Source organism: Pyrus communis, chromosome 14 (genome assembly GCF_041283825.1).
Source record: "Pyrus communis isolate YQ-2024b chromosome 14, ASM4128382v1, whole genome shotgun sequence".
Lineage (NCBI taxonomy): Eukaryota > Viridiplantae > Streptophyta > Magnoliopsida > Rosales > Rosaceae > Pyrus > Pyrus communis.
The window spans coordinates 3912668-3936348 of record NC_142578.1 but is presented as its reverse complement, the minus strand read 5'-3'; the positions used below and the strand labels follow the sequence as shown (position 1 = coordinate 3936348).

Below are 23681 nucleotides of genomic sequence, written 5' to 3'. Positions count from 1 at the left end.
CAAATATCAAAATTTAAATTCATCCAATGATAATAAATAAGATGGTGAACAAAAATGCACCATTATTCATGAAGAACGGGACTTGACGGCTGAAGAATCAGCAGCACTCCTTGCTGATCACCAATCACGGCTAGACACGTGTCCAAATTGTTGATTTTTTAATCTAACTTAAACACGTGTCCAACCGTAATTGGTGATCAACAGGGGTTGCTGTTGATTATTTCAGCAGCCAAGTTCTATCCATTCATGCATCATGATTCTTTGAATTGTGAATGAACTTCTTTGAATATGATCTTATAATACTTCTTTCGTTTTTTAATGAAACATGACGTCGAGAAAATAAATAATTATTTTAATCAGAATTCATTAATGTGTTAGAGAAATCTTATCTTAAACAATGTTTTAATACTAATGAAACTGCTTAGGTGTGGCGGTGAAGTAATTTCAGCAGTTTTATTTCTCAAGCAATTTGGTCACTTAAGCAATAAGTTAATACATAAATAATCAGTTTTATTTCACTAATCAAATTCTTGTTTGTGGCCGCAAATGGGTTTGACAAGTGGACCAACAACATTGCGCCAAATTGAACGCGTCTATTGTCTTTGCTTTGCAATAATTTTGGAGATTAGTATATTAATACGCGTTCATTGGATTTTGGTTTATCCTATAATTGTGATTGGGGTGTTAAAAAAATATATCTTTGATGTCATTCTCCATGGAAGGAGTAACTAGTCGATGTCCGATCAAGCGGTGCTATCGATTTATTAATATTGTAGTATACGTTGTTGTTGATTATTATCATACTCTAGAATTTAGATTAACGAGTTCTAATATATTATTTTGTCGACTACTTATATTATAAAATATATGTTAATAACATTTCACGGCAGTGTTAGGTTAGAAGAAGAAGAAACATTGAGAAAAACGAATCTATTTTTTTTTATTTTTTTATTTTTTTTTATAAAAGACACTGTTACATTGACATATCAAGACAATTAAGTGTAACTATTTTTGACTAACTACATTTAGTTACAATCTGATCATCTCATCCAATGACTGTTATCCAATTTGACGTGTGACTGTCACTGAAATTTTTCTCAAAAAAACCTTATTGTCAAGCTGTGATTTGTTACGAAAAAAAATTACTCTTATCTTTCAGACAACTTTTTGGACATGAGATAGATGTGTTCTAATCCTCTTAGCTACATGCCCCACCCTGTCTACCCTGAATTTGTTCCTGGAAGTGCCCTAAAAAAAAAAGAATCTTTCCTCTCTGATATTAAAATTCGATAAATATTAAAATCCGATAAAGATGAAATTGGATTTTTTTTTTTTTTTTTTTTTGGTGGAAATCTATGGGTATATCCGATTTAATCTTCTTGTTCCTATACTTTCAACAACTTGGTACAAGATTGTCAATCTGTCTTGGTTATTTGAAATAATTTCACAAGAGAGATTCAAACAGTTTCTTTGGTTCACAATTTAGAAATGAACGCCGAATATCACTAAAATTTGAACGGATGAAACTTTTTGAAGCATTCCCATAAAACAGTACAACGTCTTTATGCTACCAGAAACTCGTCAACTTCTTTCGATTCCAGACAGACTTTGTGTATCTTTATTATTTGAAACCACATAAATCGGAGCATATGGTTCGGTGTTCTACAACCATGCCGGATTCTTCAAAGGAGTGACAACAGCCTTCACCTGCAAGTAGTTATGAAGGCTGTAGATTCCCTTCTCTCTGCCTATTCCACTCATCTTGTATCCACCAAAAGGAATTGCAGCATCAAACACGTCGAAGCAATTCACCCAGACTGTCCCAGCCCTCAATGCCCGTGTCAAGTAGTTGGCGGTGTCAATGTTCTTGGTGAAAACTCCGGCAGCTAGACCATAGCGTGTTGCATTTGCCCTCCGGACCACTTCATCGAGCTCCCTGGTACAAAATGTGAAATTATTAGGCATGTCAAAAATATTCCAATGCAAGAACCTGATGCAGTGTGACAGTTTTAACCTACTTGAATTTCAAAATTGATTGCACTGGGCCGAAGATCTCATCCTTTGCTATCAACATATCATCCTGATTCAAATGTTCAGGAATCGTGTTACGCGAAATGATATTTCAAGTGTATAGGTTGAAGCGGATAGCTTTGGATGAAGAAATAATTTACCTTAACATTTGAGAAAACAGTAGGCTGGATGAAGTATCCCTTGGAGCCCAATCTTCCACCTCCACATTCAAGGGTAGCATCGCTATCGATGCCAGCTCTTATGTATCTAAGGACCTTCTCAAACTGCTCATTGTCGATCTGTGAGTTGTCACAATGATTAGAAGCCTAACTTAAAAACTTAAATTCTTTATATCGCAGATGAGTACATGAAAGGAAAAGAACATCGTTGAAATCACAAATATTTGAGTACCTGAGGGCCTTGTTCAACGCCCTTCTTAAAGGGATCGCCAACAACACGTTTCACAGCACGTGCCTTTGCTTTCTCTATGAACTCATCATACACACGCTCATGTACAAAAGTACGAGACCCCGCACAGCAACATTGCCCCTGCATGTCATCCAAGCATTCATTGACGATGTGTTCTGAACTTCTGATTGTACAGAACCCGGCTTTGTGGAAAACTAATTGAACCAACCTGATTAAAGAAGAGAGCAAAGTGCGCAAGCTCCACAGCATGATCAATGTCAGCGTCTTCACATATAATGAACGGTGATTTCCCTCCGAGCTCTAATGTTACAGGCTTAAGATTGCTTCTTGCAGCCAATTCAAGAATAATCTTTCCAGTATCAGTTGATCCGGTGAAAGCTACCTGAAAAGGGACGCGGTAATGGTTTTAAGTAGCTGGCATATCCAGTGTACAGGGAGAGTGAAGGACAAATGTGCTCCAAAAATACCTTGTCCACATCCATATGACTGGCAAGAGCAGCACCAGCAGTCGGCCCATCTCCAGAAACTACGTTTAGAACACCCGGAGGAAGACCAGCCTGTCACAGAGGAAGCTGAGTATATTGGAAAATGAACTAGGACGGAAAAGAAATATAGAATACTTCATGTTGATGCAGAATAAAAATTTAATTAAACTATAGATTTATTTTTATATATTTCTCTTGGCAGGTAGATGTGTACGAGTGAGGGAGAGTGAGGCGTCACAGGCCTACCTCTTGGAATAGCTTGGCCACATAGAGGGCAGTCAGAGGCGTCTGCTCAGCGCTCTTTAAGACAATCGTATTACCACAAGCCAGTGCAGGCCCAACTTTCCAGGCAAACATGAGTAGAGGAAAGTTCCATGGAATAATCTGTCCTGCAACACCGATTGGTTCATGCAGCGTTTGCACATGATAAGGTCCATCAGCCGGAACAGTTAGACCATGGATTTTGTCAGCCCATCCTGGATGATTTGAGGAATAAATTGTAAGTAAAAACAATGTAATGAATGAAAAAGAAAAACAAATCAGTTCATTTTAGTGTTCTAACCAGCAAAGTAGTGAAATAGACGAGCCAACATTGGTAATTCGGCGGTCAGAGCTTGTTCATAAGGCTTCCCGTTATTCCATGTCTCTAGAGCTGCCAGCTCTTCACTGTTTTTCTCAACCAAATCAGCAAAGCGTAATAATATCCGTGATCTTTCCTGACAAAAAGAAAAAAAAAAGATGAAGTCTCAGTGAAAATGCAGATCAATATCTTTATATCCCTCGTATACTAATCCAGCAGCGAAAGCACAACAGAATAATGTACTTTAAAATCCAGACCAAAGCGATGTACAATAGCTCTTACATAAGCGCTCATCTTCGGCCACGGTCCCTCATCAAATGCCTTGCGAGCAGCAGCTACTGCCCGGTTAATATCTTCTGCATCACCCTCAGCCACATGAGCAATCACTTCTCCTGTACGAGGATCGTATGTTGGAAATGTTTTTCCTGGCAAACAAGAATTTCAAACATTAGCTCCATTACATTGTTTTTCTATCCGGCAGCCACATCTTTTTGCAAGTTCCAATTAGCCAAACACAAAGGCATCAAATGAAAATCTTTTGTTCAATGAAGAAAAATATTACCTGACGCAGCGTCAACGAATTTCCCATTGATTAGGTGCTGAGTGTGACTAATTTGAACAGGTGGAATGATTAACTCCTCAGTTGCTACAGCAGTACTGCTAAACCTGCTAACACTTCTCCCTGCAGATCATAGGACGAATATTATTGGTCGTATTAAATCAAAGAAAATTAAAATCAAAATGCCATCCTTGGTTGTATGATGCCATCCTTCATTTTTTTCGTTCTGTAAATCGTTAGTTGAGTCATGCGATAAGTGTTTTTTGGTCATACTCTTTCCACCACACTCCAACACAAGAAGAAAGCCATCATTCAGAAATTCCACACACATACACAGAGAGAGAGAGAGAGAGAGACACCAAATCAAATGCAGAAATTCATATAGATCGTCGTCGCGTGTTGATCCTGATTAGTTGCAGCTTCAATTAGTCGCAAATGTGGGTTAAGTCAGTTGGTGACGGACAGTGTGCCCGTCACTTCAAATCCTCATATCGCTTTGTCAAAAAGCAAAACTGAATTTTACTCGAGTCGTCTCTCTTTTCCAAATTACTTGCATGATCTCAGTTGGGTTGCACATCAACCTTAAGCTTTTAGCATCATTTTTGTCATCAGGGGATCTTACATCACTAAATTTTCATTTCTGGGGGATTCAGCTAGCTTTTATAAAGATCCAAGATGCTAGTCATCTATGTAATCCACAAACAAAAACAGTCAACGCCCCTTTTAATGCCGGATCAAACTAGGTTAACAACGGATTAAATTTGGAATCTGATGATCAGAGAGAGAGAATATCAGATCAAAACAGTAAAAGCATGTATGAAGATAAAAAAAACCATGTAATCAAAAGAAGAAAACCCAAGAAAGATTAACAGAAGAAAAATCGAAACAAAAGTAAAAAAGCAAAAAAGTAGAAAAGGCAAAGGTGGGAAAGCAGGTGGCCACCTCGAGAGCGAAGCAGAGAAGCTGCAGAACCAGAGGAAGAAGAAGCGGCCGAGAGGGAGCGAGAGAGTAAGGAGGAGAGTCTCCGAGCTGCCATATCCACCCACAGAGCTTTAGCTGCTGAGAAGAATACCTCAAAACTCAAAAGCCTTATCTTTTGAGTTTTGATTCCAATATTATAGAAAAACAGAGTCTTGTGTGTTCTGCCTCAAAAGCTTCGAGGAAGACAAATAGCGCTCTCTCTCTCTCTCTCTCTCTGTAACCCACTGGATGGCAGTATGGCACATACACAATGACGTTAGTATAACACCAAATTCCAGATGAATTTAAAAATTAAATATTATAAAATAGCAGCGAAAATTACTAAAAAGCTAAACGAATAAAGAGTATGCTGTGGATTTTCGGTTAAACTTTTATAATTTGTCAATTTTTTTAGGCATTAGGTTTTAAATTTTTTCATTCAATTTTTATTATGTATTTTAGTAATGTGCACGATATATAGCAATTGTTTGTTAAAAAAGAAAAATAATTTCTATTCCTAGTGTGGACATCCTTTCTTCTTCTTCTCTTATGTTAGTTTATTTCGTACACTTTTGTTTGAATTTTAGAATTTAAGGAAAATTTGACTAATTGTAAAAAGTTCACAAATGTAATTGGTTAAAATTCAAGTTCAGCGGAAAATTGACAGACACTTTAAGTTCGGAGGAAAAATCTGCCTAACCCTCTATCAACTAAACAAACCAGAAACTATCTATTCCATCAGAAAATAATAGATTATGATCTGATTCCTTCTCATCACCAACCCTATAATTTTATTGATATCTTTTCCACATCACATATTTTATGGGTCCAAACGTTATTAGCCTTACAAGCACTATTGTTCTCTTGGTTTCATCGTCATCATGGAGTATGTTTTTGAATGGAAAAATAGATATCAACTTTTAAGTTGTGTTTAGATTTTTTTATGTCAGGGACACTAAATTTATATTATTCATTGAAGTGGATTCGAATTTAAATTTATATAGGGAACATAATATCTTAGCCAATTTGATAAAGCTTTAGGTATGCAAGGTGTTCAAATTAGTCGTAGAAGATGATTAGTCATGAATGAACCTTATCATTTCTAAACTCACACAAAATAATAGGATTTATGCGTTAAAGAATACAAATCTCCCATTAGAGATTTACAAAATTAAACATGGTTTATATTGAATGGTTGTACTTCTGATTACAGAGAAAACTTTTGTGATAAAATTATTACACTTATTTAGGGGTGGGTTCAAAAAACCGAAAACCGAAAAAAACCGAAAACCGAACCGGACCGAGACCGAAAAAAACCGAACCGAAAAAAAAACCGAACCGAAATTGTCAAACCGAACCGAACCGAATCTGACCGGTTCGGTTTCGGTTTTTGAGGCTCGGAAACCGAACCGAACCGAACCGAACCGATATATATATATATATAATTTTTTTGAATATTTATAAATAGTTTAGTCATACAATCATAACAAAACAGAACCTGTTGTCAAGTTGGTTTCAGTGAAACTTTACAAGCATGGAGGCATGGGTTCGAACCCTCATGCCTCCAGGATTTGTGAGATTTTTTTTAATTTTTTAATCTTTTTAACAAAACAACCCTAACCCTCCTCCTCCTTATTTTTCATTCCGCCTAGCCTATTAATATGAATGTGAACTTTTATATTTCCTTTTTTTTTTTAATAATTTTGGAGGGAGAAAGAAAAAAAAAAAAAAAAAAAAAAAAAACCGAAAAAAACCGAAACCGAACCGAAAAAAACCGAAAAAAATTTGAACCGAACCGAACCGAACCGAAATTTCGGTTCGGTTTCGGTTTTGAGAAAAAACCGAACCGAAAAAAACCGAACCCAGCCCTACACTTATTGCCTTGCGCATGTAGTAAAATACAAATTGTAAGACAATATTTGTGTTGCTAGTAGTGGGTTGATGGTTCAACTTTTTAAAAGATTAGCATTTAAAATTAAAATTTGAACATTATCATTAACTTAGACAATGTCTTGTCCCAACACCTTCGATTATTTTATATTAGCACATTTGAAAACGAAATCGGCCGCAATTGTGTCATCTTTTTAGGGCACGACACCTTAGGAATTAATACAATATAAGTATGGTTAAGTATCTTCAGCAATCTGACCGAATGGAAAAAATTCCTAATCTAAATTAACATGTAAAAACTAGGAATGCGATAAATTGAAAAAGAAAGTCTTAACAACCAAAGCAATTTACCATTTATAAAGGTGTTTAAAATGATTGCATTATGAGGAGATTTTTTTTTTTTTTCTTTTTAACAACATTACGAGGAGAATTAAATAGTCACAATTGATAAGGCATTACCAAAAAAAATAAGGTACCACATAAATGAAATGACAAGCGTTTAAAGGCTCATTTGACAGTGCTTTTAAAGTAGCTGAAAGCACTTTTGATGGAAATATTTTTGAGACAATCCTTAATAAAAATACAAGTGAAATTTGAAAAAACACTTAAAGTGCTTCTTACAAAAAGCACATAATTAGTACTTCTTGCAAAAAGTATTATAAGTATTTTAAGTACTTCTTACAAAAAGCACTCTAAACGCTTTTGAAACTCAATAATATTTTTTCTAAAACTGATTTCAATCATTTTAAAAATGTTTCTTGACAAACCCTAACTTGGTGTAGAAAACGATGGTTGGTGGCATCTGTTAAGGATAAACAAAAAGGGGAGGGAAATATTGGTCTAGCATCCAAAAATAAAGGACGTTCGAGAATAAACATGATTGTGCAGGCACCAAAATCCTTTACATAATGTAGTTCCAAAGAAAATGTCATTGTCATTTGGTGGGTAATGAGTGGGCATGGCAAAGTGGCAATGGTGAACGTCATTATCATCCTTCTTTTTTATTCGGTTTTTTAATTGAAAGAAACGAAATTTGAACTTTTCATATTTCTTAACCAATTAAGGCTAAATTAGTCTCTTTCTTTCCTTCATTGTTGCTAGTGTTTTCTTCGAGTTAATTTCTTATAAATCTTTGAGAAAAGCAAAACATGTAAGTTAGATGGTTGTTATATGGCGTTTTCAAAGTTTTAATGTACTAATATGACGAAAGACATTATGATCATCACATAAATCAAAGAAAATTATCAGGAAATTGTTATTACCACTCCAAAATTCTCATTCTACACTCCTAACTTTCTATATTTAGAAAGAAAATATACTTGTGAGGAGTGTAGAATGAGGTTTTTAGTGCTAATAACACTTCCCAATTATTAAAGAGATCATAACTAAATACCACAACACTTCATTAACGCAACACAGAGTTAACCAAACTATATATACAGCAATAATAAGAAAAGGGGTCAAACAACTAGGGTTCCTCTTCAATCCACTCGACAAAATTCATTGTTCGTAGCGTAAATTGAGCTATTTTACAATCCACGCATTGTAGGATCTGGGTTGCAATGACAAGTGAAAACTCTTAAACTCCACCACGTTGCAGGATCTAGGACTCCATCAACACCAGTAGCGGAGCCAAAATGGGGGCAATGGGATTCCTTGACCCCAATAACCTTATGGCCAAATTGAAAGGCCTAATATTAAATTTAAGATTGAAAAATGTTTTATTGATGTGCACAATGCTGCAAATGGAAGCCGCTATTATATACATATACATACAGCACGCATGCAATAATCAAATATAAAACAAAAGGCATCCTTGCTGCCCATGATGCAGCTGCCACGCCTATGATGTGCATCCACCACGTGCAAACCCTTGCTGATCAGGATGTGGTATCCACATACAACTGTCCAAACTGTCTAGAATGTGCATCCACATGCTACAGTCCTGCGGTCCACTTTGTACAGCTTGAGTGATTTCTTTTCCTTTAACACTTAGAGCATTTTCGGTGCAGCTTGAGTGATTTCTTTTCCTTTAACACCTAGAGCGTTTTTGGTGCTGACAGCCCCAAACAAGAAGAAGAAGAAGAAGAAGGAGTTGCTACTCCATTTGTTAGCCATCACTCCCTCAGCGCCTCTTCTCCTCCTGCTAAATCTTCCCACCACTGTGACTACTAGTCCACTACTACTCTCATTCACTTTTCCCACATTTTCCCTATTTTAATTTTAGCCTATAAAAAAACATCTAATCTTAACCAATTCAATCATTTTAGCATTTTCTCAGCGATTTCCCAAATCGGACTTTTGTTTTTGAGTGCTTCATTTGTCTCCAATTCAATATGTCAAAGGTACTTGTTGTTTCCCTTCCGGCCACTCTTTTCTTTGTTTCCTCATTTGTATTCAATGCTCATTCTTTTATTTCGGCTTAATTCACATAAATAATACCGAAAAGAAGTGTGATTTGTTGCTCAAAGAAGGTGACATACTTGGTGTGGCCAAAAGGATACTATCAAAGACGAGAGCGCTTTTCTCAGGAGAGCCATCCATGACCCTCAAGGTAATGACAAACAAAACATTAAGGCAGTGTTTGAATTCGGAATTGCTTGCCTTGCGTGATTAGTAACGGAATCTCAACTTTTGACCCCATTACTTATCTTAAATTTTTAGCTTCGCCACTGATCAACACCGTTACACTACACTCTTCATTTGAAGCAAGTGCATTTACCACCAGGACATCCCATAGCGTAAGGCACCCAAAAAAAAATGAATTAACATAAATTTTATCACTAGGCCAAAAGCAATGTCTTTGTAAGTTACAACACCACCGAGAAGTAGTTGGAATGCGGCGGAGGATGAGAAGGTCATCACCACCAAGTAGTAGGGCTGCGGGGATTCGAGATCTTACTAGAATGACTAATGAATAAGTGATGGATCTATATATATCTCTATAAGTATTTTCAGGCTGTAATTGCAGTGAACTATCAATGAAACTTATATTTTAATTATGTGTTGTATTGTTACATTTACATAATAATTAGTTTGATTTTTTCTTATTCCGACCACACGTTAGTGAGCGCTAACTGTTTAGTACAAATCTTACCTAGTTAATGAATTGAGATCATTTCCAAATCTCTATGTGGGAGCCGGCAGACTGAAAGATCCAGACCATTCATTTAAAATCTATAGCTCCTATTGTCCATCTCACTTACTCACCTCATACAAACTAAGAGCTCGAATCTCTCTCTCATCCCTTTGAACTGCCCAAATTTTTTGGTCTGCGGGCTTTGAACTTGGAAATCCTGAGAGGATCTCGATTCCTAGTTAATCAACCATATTTATAATTTTGTCTGAGAAATGTTTCCGCATCTAATGTAGTTTTGCTCATAGACAACTACGTTCAGATTTCGGGGTTAATCATTCAGGCCCTGTTTGGCAGATCAAATAAAGGATCGGATAGGATTAGTTATACAAACTCGGGTGTTTGGCGTTCACTCGTACTAAGTAAGCGCTAGATTAATTTAACTAGTCGGATAGGATAACACGGTATACATCCGCTTAATAAAATCAACCAAAATGCCCAGATTATTTAGTCGGGGAAGAAGAATATGGGAGAGAAAGGGAGGGAGTTTGGGGGGTGTGGCAGAGAGAGCTAGGGAACAATTATTTGGGATTCTTCTGCAGTCGGGGAAGAAGAAGGGAGAGAGTGGGAGGGTGTTTGGGGGGTGCAGAGAGATCTGGGAACAAAAAAATGATTTCACTTTTTAAAATTTTTTTTTTTTTAAGTTTGATTCCTCCTATCTAGTATAATACCAAACACAGTATAAATAATATGGTCACTAGTCCGATATTGCACCAAACACCCGACTAATTTAGTCAGTACTATCCGGTGGCTATTTATCCTATCCGACAGAAATAGTCATTACAGTCCGAGCTGCCAAACGAGGCATGTGTGTTATTCATGATTTTTTATGAGATGTAATTTCAAATTCATTGTCAGAAGATAGTCCAACTGTGCGTGTGTATCTATGTAATGGCACTTTAAGGAAATAGATTTTCATTTTTCTTTTAAAATGTAGGATTAGTTGTGGGACTTATTATACATCAAATTTCAAATATTTGAATTGTCTATTTTGTAAGTCTCAATCCATAGATTATCCTTAAAAAAATTCAATTCAATCTAAAATCATTTGCCTATTTAATTATCACAATAAAATTTTATTGTTTCTTATAAAACATAAGTGTTCGTCAATTCCTTTCAACTCAATTACATATCTCAAATATTTATAATTTGGCTAATATTTTGTAAAAATGTCTTAGTGTAAATAATATCGTTTGTTAAAATAAAAGAAGATTTGTAAGAATGATCTAAGATGTGCAATTTAAAAATGAACAATTCAGATCGTTAAAATTCAATATAATATGAACCCACATCTAATCCCCATATTTTATAAATAGAATCTCTTTCCTCTTATGTGTACATGTTAGTGTGTGATACTTTTTTTATCTTTTCCATTTTTTATTGAACCCTAATTTTAGGATCAGGATCCTCTCCTAATCTAAGGATGAGGATCCTCCTAACCTAGAAATGCGGGTCGTTAGATGAAAATTCAACGGTCATAATTATAATAATTTTAAACGGACCCCCTGTTTGTAGCCGTTGGATTTTCATCCAACGGCCCACACTCTTTGATCAGGAGGATTCTCATCCTTAGATCAGAAGAGAATCCTGATCCAACAAACACTTGTTCCATGTCAGATCTTTCCCTAATTTCAAAGACAGTGTTCATCTTTATTTCAATAGGATTTGGATCCTCTCCTGAGCTAATGGAGAGAATCATTCTCATCAATCATACTAGGCCATTGGATTTTTATCCAACGACTACAATCATTATAACTTTAAAGGATCTCCTATTTATAGCCGTTGGATAAAAATCTAACGGCCCATGATGATTGATGAGAAGAATTCTTTCTATTAGCTCAGGAGAGGATCCAAATCCATTTCAATAAGAGATGGGGACTCAAAACCAAGTGAGGGAGGAGTCAGCAGGCCCCCTCTTCCTCCTCCAAAGACTTTTTCTTTTCGTATGTGTATGAATCTGATGAGAAGAATTCTTTCTATTAGCTCAGGAGAGGATCCAAATCCATTTCAATAAGAGATGGGGACTCAAAACCAAGTGAGGGAGGAGTCAGCAGGCCCCTCTTCCTCCTCCAAAGACTTTTTCTTTTCGTATGTGTATGAATTTGAGAGAGAGAGAGAGAGAGATAAGAGTCTTATTCTTGGTTGAGAACCGAGCTATACAGGGTGTCACTTTTTTTTTTTTCTTTAACCGGGTTAAAAAAAGGGGTGTAGATAGCACCCCTTATTTTACTTTTTACACACTCTTTCATAATTTTTGTTAGTTAATCTTCTTTAATTCATTCCATCCAACGGTCAAAAATTTAAAAAATATGTAAAAAGTAAAATAGAATGTGTGAATATCATATTCCTAAAAGAATCGCGTCACAATCTCGATGGCAGCGTTTACACTTTACACCCCTGCTTTGTCGGTTTTGTGATTATACTTGTTTGCCGCGGTGCTTTTTTCATCTCGATGGCGGTGTGTCAACCCCGTAATTGACAACGTGTTCGGGCCACTCCAAATTTTGTCAAATATTCATGAGACCCACACAGTTGGGTTTGCAACATGGCTCTTTTTGGTCCAACTCTTTTGGTGAAGAAGTTTTTAATTAAGATAGGAATATGGATAGTGTATTATGTATTTTTATATAAGTGGTAAGAAATTTTATTTTTTAAGTTATTAAATTTTTAATATATATATCTTACCATTTATATAATAACACATAATATACTATCTTGTGTGTCGATAACATTGAAAAATCTACGCTTTTGGCGGTCCATCTCTTTGGAGCAATCTTAGTGGTCCATCTCTTTGGAACCACCTTTGAGTTTACTTGGATTTTCTTTGCTCTCCGGTCAATAACAATGGAACTCTCCTTTTGAGAAATCACTGTTGTATTTCTATATATTTTGTTTTTGTGCTTAATTGTTTTCTTTACATTTTGTTTTACCCCCGAGGATGGCTGCCTTCGCTGAAGAACACTATCAAACTCTGGTTGTAGTGGACTGACCCACTGGTCAATCACTACTCGTCTATCTATCTTGTTTAATCCATTGCATATTTCCTTACATTTTAGAAACTGGTAAATGATGACAATATATAGTAATACAAACTATATATATATATTTAACTGGTCACTCTATTTGGTATGTATTGTGGCAAAAATCAAAGGATTCTGATTATTATATACTCAACTAATCTGCTGAAAAATCAGGTTCATCTGGCTTGAACAGTTTTTTGGGCATACTAGAGCTGGTTTCGTCATGTTGAATAACTGATGCCACCTTCTGAATCCCTCTTCTGGTGGTTGCGGCAAATTTGGAAGCCAATATCGCCGGCCCAAGCGGAATATTCTGCTGCCTATTTGCCTCGGACGATGACCTCTCGGCACCTCCTATACCATCATAATCTCTACTAGTTCCTACTCTAGATTCATTGCCATTGCCAAGCTCTTCTTGCTCCAAAACATGTGCGTAATAGTACTCCTCCTCTATTGCCAACTCCATTGCCAACTTTCTCTTCCTAAACCTCCTCCAAGCAACTTGTATAAAGCAAGCCCCCCAAGTTCTCCACTGGTGTGAATAGTACCGAAAAGCATGCTGCAGTCTTTTGCTGTGGAGGCGCTTGAATTGAGTGGCAACGAACTTTAGGTCTTCAGCTCTCAGCGCAAATGCCTCAACTTCGGTTAGGGACCTCACCGTACGTGTCGAGCATGGAAGGTTGAGGCTTGATGTAGGCATCAAGGCCCATGTGAGCAACTCTTCGCCGCAGAAATCGCCCGCCCTGAGGGTAGTTGAGTTGTAGAACCCTGTCCTTCCACCATCAGTTGTGGAGCTCTCAAGTTGCCCTCTGATGATGAAAAGCATCTCATTCACAGGATCACCTTCCCTGATGATGTACGTGTTCCTGGTATTCAAGGATGACTCGAGACGTTCACATATGGCGTCTAGAAGCTGATCGTCCATTTGTGCGAAAAAGGGTACCTGAGAATTGAAGAAATTATACCACCAGTAAACGATCGGTGCCAACAACTTATAAACTCAGCTGCATTGCGCTTATCAGCAAGTGTCAGCATGTGACCAATGGTTTACATTGACAGTCTCCCAAACATAATGCTTACACGGCGAACAAGGGCAAGGCATAAATGCCTTTGGATCTGGCGGCGGAGATCCGCAGGCAAGGATTGCAAAATGTTTTTCTCATCTACACCTCTTGTGGCAATCCACTTATATTGAACAAACCGACGAACACGCTCTTGCAGTTCCGCAGGGAGCTGACGGTGCCTCATCCACTCCTCTGTGTCTCTCCTTCTTACCCGCCATTCTTCAAGTCTAATCGTTGCAGATTGCAGGTAGGTCTTGAAGAAATCAGAAAATTTATAAAAATAAGTAACAATGTATCAAAAATTCAACCATGTGAAGGAAAAATTAGACCTAGATCAATAAATTAAGACATTTTCTTGTATGTAGTAGATGCCTTGAGCAAATTATACCTGCATCTGGCTCATGAGATGTGAGAAGAGAACTAGACCAAGAACGGCAATGAGAATGCAAAATGAGGTTTCACTGATAAAAGTGCTTGTCTTAATATCTTGTCCGTAAGAACTGCGTATCGCGAAATGAGTACAAGATATGAATTAGCACAAATAGCTTGCTTAATTTTTAACTGTTTTCATTCCTTGACGGACAAGTAACTATTATTATATGATCCAAATGTAACAGCAGAAAAATGCATTTTGGCTTGAGCTAGTAACAGCAAAGCATACCATAAATTTCTCATACCCCACCAAAGGCAGTAGAAATATTTTTCAATGATGTATGCAGAAGCAACCTCATTAGTAAAAGCCTCCGCAAACATTCCAAACTCAAATTCGTCCTTACCAGCTGCATCACAACTAGTCTGAACTTTTGTGATTTGCAGCCAAAGTTTTCGTTCGGGGTTATTGGCACTGCCACAATCAAGAAACGAAATTTTACAGGATGGAGAATGTGTGTTATTCACCTCCTTTTTACATTCTCCCGTCCAGCACTCGTACTGCCGTCTAATGGACAGCACATACCATGAAGCTCCAACAATCTGCACTGAAGAACAACAACCATCCTAACAATCAAACCAAATAAATAAGGCACGGTATAGTAAATCCCTGGATCAATTATTATTATCTCGCATTTTATGTTGTCAGACCACCAATTTGGCACCACATATTCGAAGAAGAGCTTATCGAAACAATGATATCAAAATCAACAGCCTAACAACGTAAGATGTCACTGTCAAATTGTAAGTACGTATTAATAATTGAACGGAAACAAAATGGGATACAAACACACACATAGATATAACTAGCTAGCTAGGTTCTTACATGTGCAATTAGACAAAACAGAATGAGATTGTAAGCTGCCCCTGACCAAGCAGTCTTGGCTACAACGCCGGTCGATTTAGTAATTCGTCGGTTGAGAGGGAAAAGTTGAATAAATCGAGGAATATATTGAATGAGCACAATTAAAGAAAGGGTATGATTAGCATGAGCAGCTGTTGGGTTTTTCACTGCTGGAATTACAAACCAAATCACAATCTGCAAAAACACAACAAAACAAAAATAAATCATATATATTCTATAAGTGATGGTATTCGTTGGACACTGCTTTGTTAAAAACACAAAAGTAAAAATTAATCCAAATATCGAGATCCACCTCTACTAAGGAAATGTACTCCAAATTTGTAGGGGAAATGATTCCCTCACACATGTTTTCTTATTTTGCACTCCACCTTTTGTTTATGTCGTTTGATTTTCCTTTGATTTATTTAATCAACAACTACAAAAAACGTGAGAAAAAAAGTGTGTAGAAATCATTGTTGAGTAAATACCTGTGGGAGTGGTAGGGAGGCGGCAAGATCGATAGAGAAGTCGCCCTTGAGGTAGCGGATGGCGATAGCCCTGGGGTCCTTAACGAGCTGGCCCCGCCCAAAAACCCTAGAACCTGGATCGATATAAGCAATTCGAAACTTGATTAGGATATGGATAATGTAGAAGAAGTCGGCAACCGTACGGAGAAAGGTGACCAAGATGCCAAGGCCCATGTCGATCTGCATGCAAGCAACTTGGTCGCTGGCCGTGGTGGGTAAGAAGAAATAGAGGGGGTCGAGGAAGAGGCCGACGATGCATATGACAAAGAAGATGTGGTTCCATTGGGTCACGCGTTCGGATCCTGGGTCGAGGATCTGGTACCACCACGGGATCTTCTTGCTGAGGGAAAATGGGGTCGAGAAGTTGCGGAAGCGAGCCGAGGCTGCGGCATATGGCTGGAAGCTGTGCATCATCTCTGGGCGTTTTGAGATTTAGCCACGAGGCAGAGACATATTAGTTTGAGAGATTTGTGGGGGAAGAAAGAAGAAGAAGAACCAGAAGAAGAAGAAGAAGAGAGGAAGGGCTGAGGTTTCGGACTTTCATGACCGTTGCATGAACGGGAAAAACGCGCCAAATGTTCATTACTTTTCATTTTGTTTTTTTTATTAAAAAATAAAAAACCACTTGAGTTGAATGAAGACTTAAAAACTTTTATTATCTCTTTCTGGCACAATCAGCATGGGTTTAATGATTGCCCATGATTCTAACAGCTTCAAAATCTTTATGTATATTTGTTCGTATATTTGTATTTAACCTGTATAAACAACTATGACAAATCAAAGTACAAATTTCTCATTTTTCTTCTATCGTCCATATCTTCCTTTTCTCTTGTCTTCTATCGTCCATATCTTCCCTTTTCTTCTATAGTATTGTGCGCACTAAGTGTTGATGTAATGCCTCAGTTGACAAACATTGGTTGTCTTCAACATTACTCAACAATTTCCTGCAATTGTTGTCCTCGACAAGCCTTTACAGTTCATAGGAACATGATAGTCACAAAAAAAAAAAATAAATAAAAAAAAAATAAAAAAAAAAAAACTCAAATTTTTTCAATAACATTTTGTGACAAATATCATTTTTTTTTCGTATGACAAATATCATTTTTGAATTTATGAAATAGAAGAAGTCATTATAGAATGCTAAATAAAAGAAGACATGTTTTTCATATGAAACTACACGATGTAATCCCTTTTCCCCTTTTGACCCAAAAATTTACATTTTCCCACTTCTTTTGAGTACGTACTTTTGTTTCTACACACAACTTTCTCAAAGTGTAAAACGGTAGTTTTCCAATTTTCATATTGCTTTTTGATCCGATGTTCTCACCGTATATACTAAGATTAGAGGCCACCCATTATTTTTTATTTTTTTTAACAAACGGTATTATCAACACTAAAGGGGTGAGGGAGTGGCTAAGCCTCACAATGAGCTAGCACTGATATGGTTCAAATTCGTCTTTGATAAGAGTTGAACCTAAGACCTCTCACTTATAAGTGAAGAAGAAATACCACTAAATCATAATATTAAGTGGCTGATGCGAAGGAATTTAAATACAAGAGGAAAATAGAAAGTGAGAGAGAGAAACTGAAGGGGTAAAACTATAGCTGATTCTTTTTTCTTTTTTTTTTCTTTTTTTTTTTCTGAAACAATAGCTAATTATTTTATTGACATTATTTATTGGGCAATTAGTTGGAATGATCAGTTTTTTACATTCGGTTGCATAAACGATCAATTTTTAGTAACAACAACATATTACTCATATATATGATAAAATGATGACATAACAACCACACAACAATAATATAATAATGACATGACAAAAGCTGCTTATTTCTGCAACCAAATGTCAAAAACTGATCATTCCAACTAATTTTCTTTCATTTTCTTTTTGTTCATTATCAAACTTATTAAGGATGAAAACAGTATAATAAGTGACATTTTACACACTATAATTGCCTATGAGTATAGAAAAACACCTACCATATTCTACCATGTTCTAATATGATTTTTTTTAATAATAGTATGGAAGGATGTACACCTACCATGTTCTACCATGATTTTTCATTAGTAAGGCATGAATCACGTTATTTTTACTATTGTGAATTAATAACACTACATAGTAGTGTGATTATCATACAAAAATTTTCCTTTCATCTAACTAATAGTATACTAATAAAACATAATTTCCCTTGCAAAAGAGTTTTGCTTGTAAATAATTTATTAGATTCCTCACCGTCATTAGGACCTATAAGTATGCACAAATGAGCAAATGGTTTGGCCACCCCGCAGAAACACCATATAGCTTGGTTATTGGTCAAGCTGAGCCTCCTCAGTTTTGACAAATAATTAACTACAACTCAGAGAATCCATTAGACAAAATTAGTTGACGAATTTTTTTTAGGGTTTGTTGCATAGAGCAGACAGCATATCTGAATATAATTTGTATGTTAAAATGGCAAAAGAAGATGGAGTTCTGGTGGTCAGAAATGGCGATAGTGAAGTCTCCCTTCCACCAATCTCAGCTGGAACAGAATACAATACTAAAGAACTTGCAGATGATGATCCTACTGATGACCATCCAAAGGTTCCTGGATGGTTTTCTGAGTATTGTCCGATATGGCCAGGTGGGTTTCAATTGACATGAAGTTTTTTTTTTTTTTTTTTTTTTTTTAATTTTTTTTTTTAATACTTTTAGAGTACATTTTATGACTGTTTAATTTGATTCAAAATTTTCATTGAGTTAATTAGTTTTTTCAAGGAATTCAGATTGAGTTCTAGGTAGTCAGTAACAATTTCGTTTCTGCATGTTGTGATAGGTATGAATAAGCTTATTTCATTATTGTTTACCATGATGAAAGTATAGCTTCATATTGTTTTCAATTCAAGTAATTCTTGCTTCAGACAAGGGAGTTGTGTATATAGTCTTTGTAAATAGGGTCACGGGTCTGTTGTCCCCAAATGGTTGTCTCCTTCCGTTTCTTTACTAAATTTTCAACACGTAATCTACCAACTCGCATAATCCAATAAACTCAAATTCTTAATTTTGAGCAATTACAACTTGACCCTACTTCTAAGACGTCGAAGTAATCGAGGTTCAGACATAAATACATTGTAGGTTCAATGATGTTTTATGGAGTTAATTAGATTAGCTTTCCAAGCGGTGCAGTGAGATAGGGAGAAGATGGTACAGGGATCAGATGCTTCTTTTTGGGTGGTGCTTTTCTAGTTTTCTTGAATGTAAAACAGACAAAAAGTTTTCAGATTTCACAACTTTAGTCTAAAAACAAATGCCTGCTATTTTTTCTTATCCGTGAATAAATTTACTTTCCTGATCTTGTAGGGCAAGCCCACTTTTTGAAGGTAGAAAAAATCTTATTTCAAGGGAGGTCCGAGTATCAAAGTATGATGGTATTTCAGGTAAATTAATTAACAGTCCTCGTTATAAAGTGTGAAAGAAAATCACTCTCTTTGTCACACAATTTAACAAATAAACTCGGTAATATTAATAATGTAACAATATAACATTTCATTTCGTAAATACAATTTAAATAACATTTGCTTATTGTGCAGAATGCAACTTTTAACTAAATATGTCATTAAGAGAACTTTTTGACTAAGAGAAAGTTTATGGTAACCTTTAGAAAAAGGAATTGGAGATCATTGTTATAATAAAAATACTAGTCAATATTATGAAATTAACTATCATCATTATTTACTTTTGGATTCTTTAGCTACTTTAACGTAACATGACATCAATGTTTAATGTCTAAATTACAAGGAATATAAGGTTACATTAATTGTCAAAGTATACAATCTAATGTTATATAATAATGATAAAGTTATAGTTAACATATAATCACAATATTGTTATTACAATAACAAGATAGGTGTTTGTGTTGTGGACGCCTTATTACACTATCAAAATATTACTATACATGTGTGTGTGGACGTGATTGCATTAAAATTATTGTAGGGTACGTTGACTAATTAACCTTTGGCTAAATTATATATGGTTGATTAATTTCTAATTTGCAGTCATCAGCATATGGCAAGGTTTTTATTCTGGATGGAGCACTCCAACTCACTGAGAAGGATGAGTTTGCTTACCAAGAAATGATTACACATCTTCCTCTTTGCTCCATTCCGAACCCAAACAAGGTAGTCAATTAAGAATTTGAGAATACGCCACAACATTTCATGTGAATGAAAGAAGACAAGTGTCAATCTTACACGTTTCATACATAATTCCATCAATTTTTTTATAAATTAACTTACGTATAATTGAAGTGTACTTAATAATAATAATTAGAGCTGGTAAATGGTTTAGTTTAGTTGGTTTGGTTTGGGTTCATCACAAAATAAGGCTGGTTGGGAAGTACATTTAAAATAACCGAAAACGCTTTTAAATAAAATGTTTTTGAGTTCTAAAAACATTTAAAATGCTTCCTACAAGAAGCACCTAACTAGTTCTTGTAGGCAGCCCTTCAAATTCTTTTTAGGTGCTTCTTGCAAGCAGCATTTCAAGTGCTTTTCTATAATTCACTTGCATTTTAACCAAAGATTTGTTTCAAAAATATTTTCACAAAAAACGATTTCGCCATTTTAAAAATAATACGAAACGAGCCATAATTTTTTATTGGATCACCCAAACTTTATCTATTAAGCTTATGAGTGAAAATAGTTAAACTCGAAATGATTAGTTCAGTTAACGGGTCAATTGTTTCACCCGTTAACAAAAGCTCATCTCACGTTCATAGCATCACCAATAGAACCACCACAAATCAAAGCAGCAACAACCTAGACCCGCCATAACCCACTTGCTCTATTCCACCACCTCCAACCTCCTCTCCCTCTTAGCCTCCTCCAAAACGACGGCAATGCGATGTCGTCTCCATTGTCATCTACGACGTCAATGGCAATCCCCGCCGTGCTCCTCCTCTCCAACTGGCAACACTTCTCGCTTTCCAGCCCGACTCCAAACCCTCCACTATGAAGGGCTTCGCGTCCTCATTCGAGTCAACATCTGGGTTCCCGTCAGCGGTCAGTATTGCAAGGCTGAAATCGAACATCAAGGGCAGCAGTGGGCCGCTGTCAACGCCAACTCCTTAATGGGTGATTAATGGGTTGCTAACGGGTTCACTCATTATTGCTACCTCATTATGTCTCCACCTGTGAATTGAAATTATGTGACCTAAATAGGTCATGTTAACGGGTCGAGTCCATCTTGACAGCTCTAATAATAATAAATCCCTAGTTTGCAGAAAATTAGAAAGCTCATCAAGTAAATGCAGTTAATTTTGTCACCTACCTAATCCTTTTTTTCTTGTGTCAAAAATTAAGGTTTTACTCATTGGGGGAGGAGATGGCGGCATCTTAAGGGAGTTTTCTCGACACTCTTCTGTCCAGCAGATTGATATTTGCGAAATAGACACCATGTTGGTTGATGTGAGTAAAAAATTCTATATGAAAATTAAAGGAAGTAATCCAAATAGAAGCTCTCAAACTAAAATATCTACATGAATTTCTAAGCAATTTATATATAAATTTTTAGGTGTACAAGAAATATTTTCCTAGTGTTGCTATTGGATACGAGGACCCTCGGGTGACCCTTCACGTTAAAGATGGTAATTAAGTCCTTTCTAGTTTCTATATAAATTTATGTTTTGTATGTGCTTTTTTCTAAATATGGTGAGTCCTTAATTCATGTTAAATTTGCAGGTTTTGCATTTCTTAAGTCTGTCCCAGAAGGAACATATGATGCGATAATAGTGGATGCGTTTGATCCTATTAGTATGTGGATGCGTCTAAAATATTTCCAAATACTAATAATCTGTTAATTAATATAAATCTAGCAAACAAAAAAAGTTAGCATATACGAAATGATCGACGTAATTTATCGTTCTGTGCATGCATGCATGCAGGGCCGGATCATGAGCTTCACAAGACTCCCTTCTTTGAGTTGGTAGCAAAAGCCCTCCGACCTGGCGGAGTCATGTGTATTCAAGCAGAGAGCATATGGTTTCGTTCTTTAGACATTGAGCAACTCATGGCCAAATGTCGACCAATATTCAAAGGCTCTGTTCAGTATGCATGGACAATTGTTCCTGCATATCCAAGGTATGCATATATTATAAACATATAGCTTTTTAATCCGTTTGATAATCTTTTCAGTGTTCAAAACAAGCCAAATTTTGAGGACTTTCAAAAAGCATCTTTTCGTTTCTGATTTCATATTTTCATCAGTAACTAAACAAGTTTTCAGTTTTTATAAAAATATAAACAAATAGTTTTCAAACGACTCCTAAGTATCCCGTTACCAGTCTTAGTACTAATTAAAAAATTCAAACACTATTTTCTAACTACTCTCAGTCGATTATTAATTTCAGTGGGGTGATTGGTTTCTTGCTTTGCTCCACGGAGGGGCCACTGGTGGATTTCAGAAATCCTGTCAACCCAATAGACCCCAACAATAGTTATGGGATTGCAAAAGAGCCCCTGAAATTTTACAACACAGAGGTACCTAACATAATTCCTAACTAATTATGCATGGCTATAAATTTAAAGCTCGATTCTCTCTTTTTTTTTTCTCTCTCTCTTAATTTCTGTCGATTCCAATTGATCAGGTGCACATGGCTGCATTTTGTTTGCCATCTTTTGCAAAGAAGGTGCATAATGGGTCTAAAGTGAATGGAGTTGGAACGCTCGCAGCTGATGAGGCAAAACACAAGTGAATATTCAAGAAGAAGACAACAAAATCTATCCCAACACTAAACATCATTGTTGTGTGTGTTTTAATTTTATATGATGGCAAACTATATATGGTTGTGTTCCATGATTTTCTGGTGGAAGTGTCCTGTTAATCATGCTATTGCTTTGCTTTAAATTAGAAAATGACAACTTACTCAAATATTGTTTTGTACGCATGAATATGATACTTGCATTCACTTTACGAGGAGAATACACATATTTTACCATGTAGGTATAAAGTATTAGGTTTTTGTCACCATCAGATCATCCATCTCAGCTGAATATTGGAGTTTGAGTATTTGAGTTTCATCAAGTGTTGGTTAAGGACATTGAGATCGGTTAATCATGTTATTATTTTGGCAAATGTGCTTTTAGGCTTATGTGCTTTTGTTATTTTGGGCTTTTGGGATTTTAGTCATCTTTTGTTTACTCAGTCTGGATTGTGCTGTTTCAATTAAAAATATTATTGAACTAGCATTTTGGTCCCTTTTTTATTTTTATTTTTTATGATAAGATGATATTTTATTATAAGCTTAATCTCTACTAATTAATAAAGGGATAATTTGATATAGATCCAATTTTGTGAGCCATTACTATAATTAGTCCACTGCATTGAAATAGGTCTAATAATTGATATTCCACGTAAGCTTATTTATAATTGGGGCTTTTAAATCTAGGTCCAAAAACAAAGGTAGTTTTTTAACTAAGTCCAGTTATCCAATTACATATTTTTATACCAATTTTGCCCTTTTAGATAAAAATATTTAAATTCTTTAATGTTTGTATCATTTATTCAGTTTTTAATCTTGAATATTTAAATACTGACTAAAATATTATCTAGTAACCACCTAATGATGTTTACCTACAAAACCGATATAATTTAGTAACTACCTATTGTATAAGAAGAAAAATACTTTATACCAACAACACAGATGTAATCTACCTACAAAACAAAAATAAACTACCTATTGTATAGGAAGAAAAATGCTTTATACCTACA

The 23681-nt window shown here is 35.9% G+C and overlaps 3 protein-coding genes across 3 annotated transcripts; 1 reads left to right on the top strand and 2 right to left on the bottom strand.

Moving 5' to 3' along the window:
- Positions 1-1481: 1481 nt before the first annotated feature.
- On the bottom strand, positions 1482-5392 carry LOC137712910 (aldehyde dehydrogenase family 2 member B4, mitochondrial). Its single transcript, XM_068452110.2, has 11 exons — positions 5006-5392; positions 4067-4186; positions 3787-3929; positions 3487-3640; positions 3171-3400; positions 2907-2996; positions 2648-2821; positions 2422-2559; positions 2172-2309; positions 2019-2080; positions 1482-1936 (listed from the first exon to the last, which is right to left on the bottom strand). The coding sequence occupies exons 1-11, from the start codon at positions 5097-5099 to the stop codon at positions 1663-1665; spliced, it is 1617 nt and encodes a 538-aa protein (XP_068308211.2). The 5' UTR covers positions 5100-5392; the 3' UTR covers positions 1482-1662.
- A 7769-nt stretch (positions 5393-13161) lies between these two features.
- CNGC16 (cyclic nucleotide-gated channel 16) lies at positions 13162-16450 on the bottom strand. The gene is made up of 6 exons (XM_088683764.1): positions 15895-16450; positions 15389-15601; positions 14795-15129; positions 14522-14633; positions 14150-14386; positions 13162-14012 (listed from the first exon to the last, which is right to left on the bottom strand). The coding sequence occupies exons 1-6, from the start codon at positions 16345-16347 to the stop codon at positions 13224-13226; spliced, it is 2139 nt and encodes a 712-aa protein (XP_088539890.1). The 5' UTR covers positions 16348-16450; the 3' UTR covers positions 13162-13223.
- Positions 16451-18198: 1748 nt separating this feature from the next.
- Positions 18199-22912, top strand: LOC137713731 (spermidine synthase 1-like). The gene is made up of 9 exons (XM_068453073.2): positions 18199-18558; positions 19275-19351; positions 19970-20092; positions 21275-21379; positions 21486-21558; positions 21653-21724; positions 21856-22051; positions 22321-22450; positions 22558-22912. The coding sequence occupies exons 1-9, from the start codon at positions 18387-18389 to the stop codon at positions 22663-22665; spliced, it is 1056 nt and encodes a 351-aa protein (XP_068309174.2). The 5' UTR covers positions 18199-18386; the 3' UTR covers positions 22666-22912.
- The last annotated feature ends 769 nt before the right edge of the window (positions 22913-23681 follow it).

Excerpts from the sequence above, each read along its gene's own strand:
- LOC137712910 (XM_068452110.2), bottom strand. The coding sequence starts at position 5,099 with ATGGCAGCTCGGAGACTCTCCTCCTTACTCTCTCGCTCCCTCTCGGCC. Across the intron at positions 4,187-5,005 it reads TTCTCTGCTTCGCTCTCGAG|GGAGAAGTGTTAGCAGGTTT; the intron begins GTGGCCACCTGC and ends TATGATCTGCAG. Across the intron at positions 2,560-2,647 it reads TTGCTCTCTTCTTTAATCAG|GGGCAATGTTGCTGTGCGGG; the intron begins GTTGGTTCAATT and ends GATGACATGCAG.
- CNGC16 (XM_088683764.1), bottom strand. The coding sequence starts at position 16,347 with ATGATGCACAGCTTCCAGCCATATGCCGCAGCCTCGGCTCGCTTCCGC. Across the intron at positions 15,602-15,894 it reads CCTCCCTACCACTCCCACAG|ATTGTGATTTGGTTTGTAAT; the intron begins GTATTTACTCAA and ends GTGTTTTTGCAG. Across the intron at positions 14,634-14,794 it reads TGGGGTATGAGAAATTTATG|TTCTTACGGACAAGATATTA; the intron begins GTATGCTTTGCT and ends CGCGATACGCAG.
- LOC137713731 (XM_068453073.2), top strand. The coding sequence starts at position 18,387 with ATGGCAAAAGAAGATGGAGTTCTGGTGGTCAGAAATGGCGATAGTGAA. Across the intron at positions 18,559-19,274 it reads GTATTGTCCGATATGGCCAG|GGCAAGCCCACTTTTTGAAG; the intron begins GTGGGTTTCAAT and ends CTGATCTTGTAG. Across the intron at positions 20,093-21,274 it reads CCATTCCGAACCCAAACAAG|GTTTTACTCATTGGGGGAGG; the intron begins GTAGTCAATTAA and ends TCAAAAATTAAG.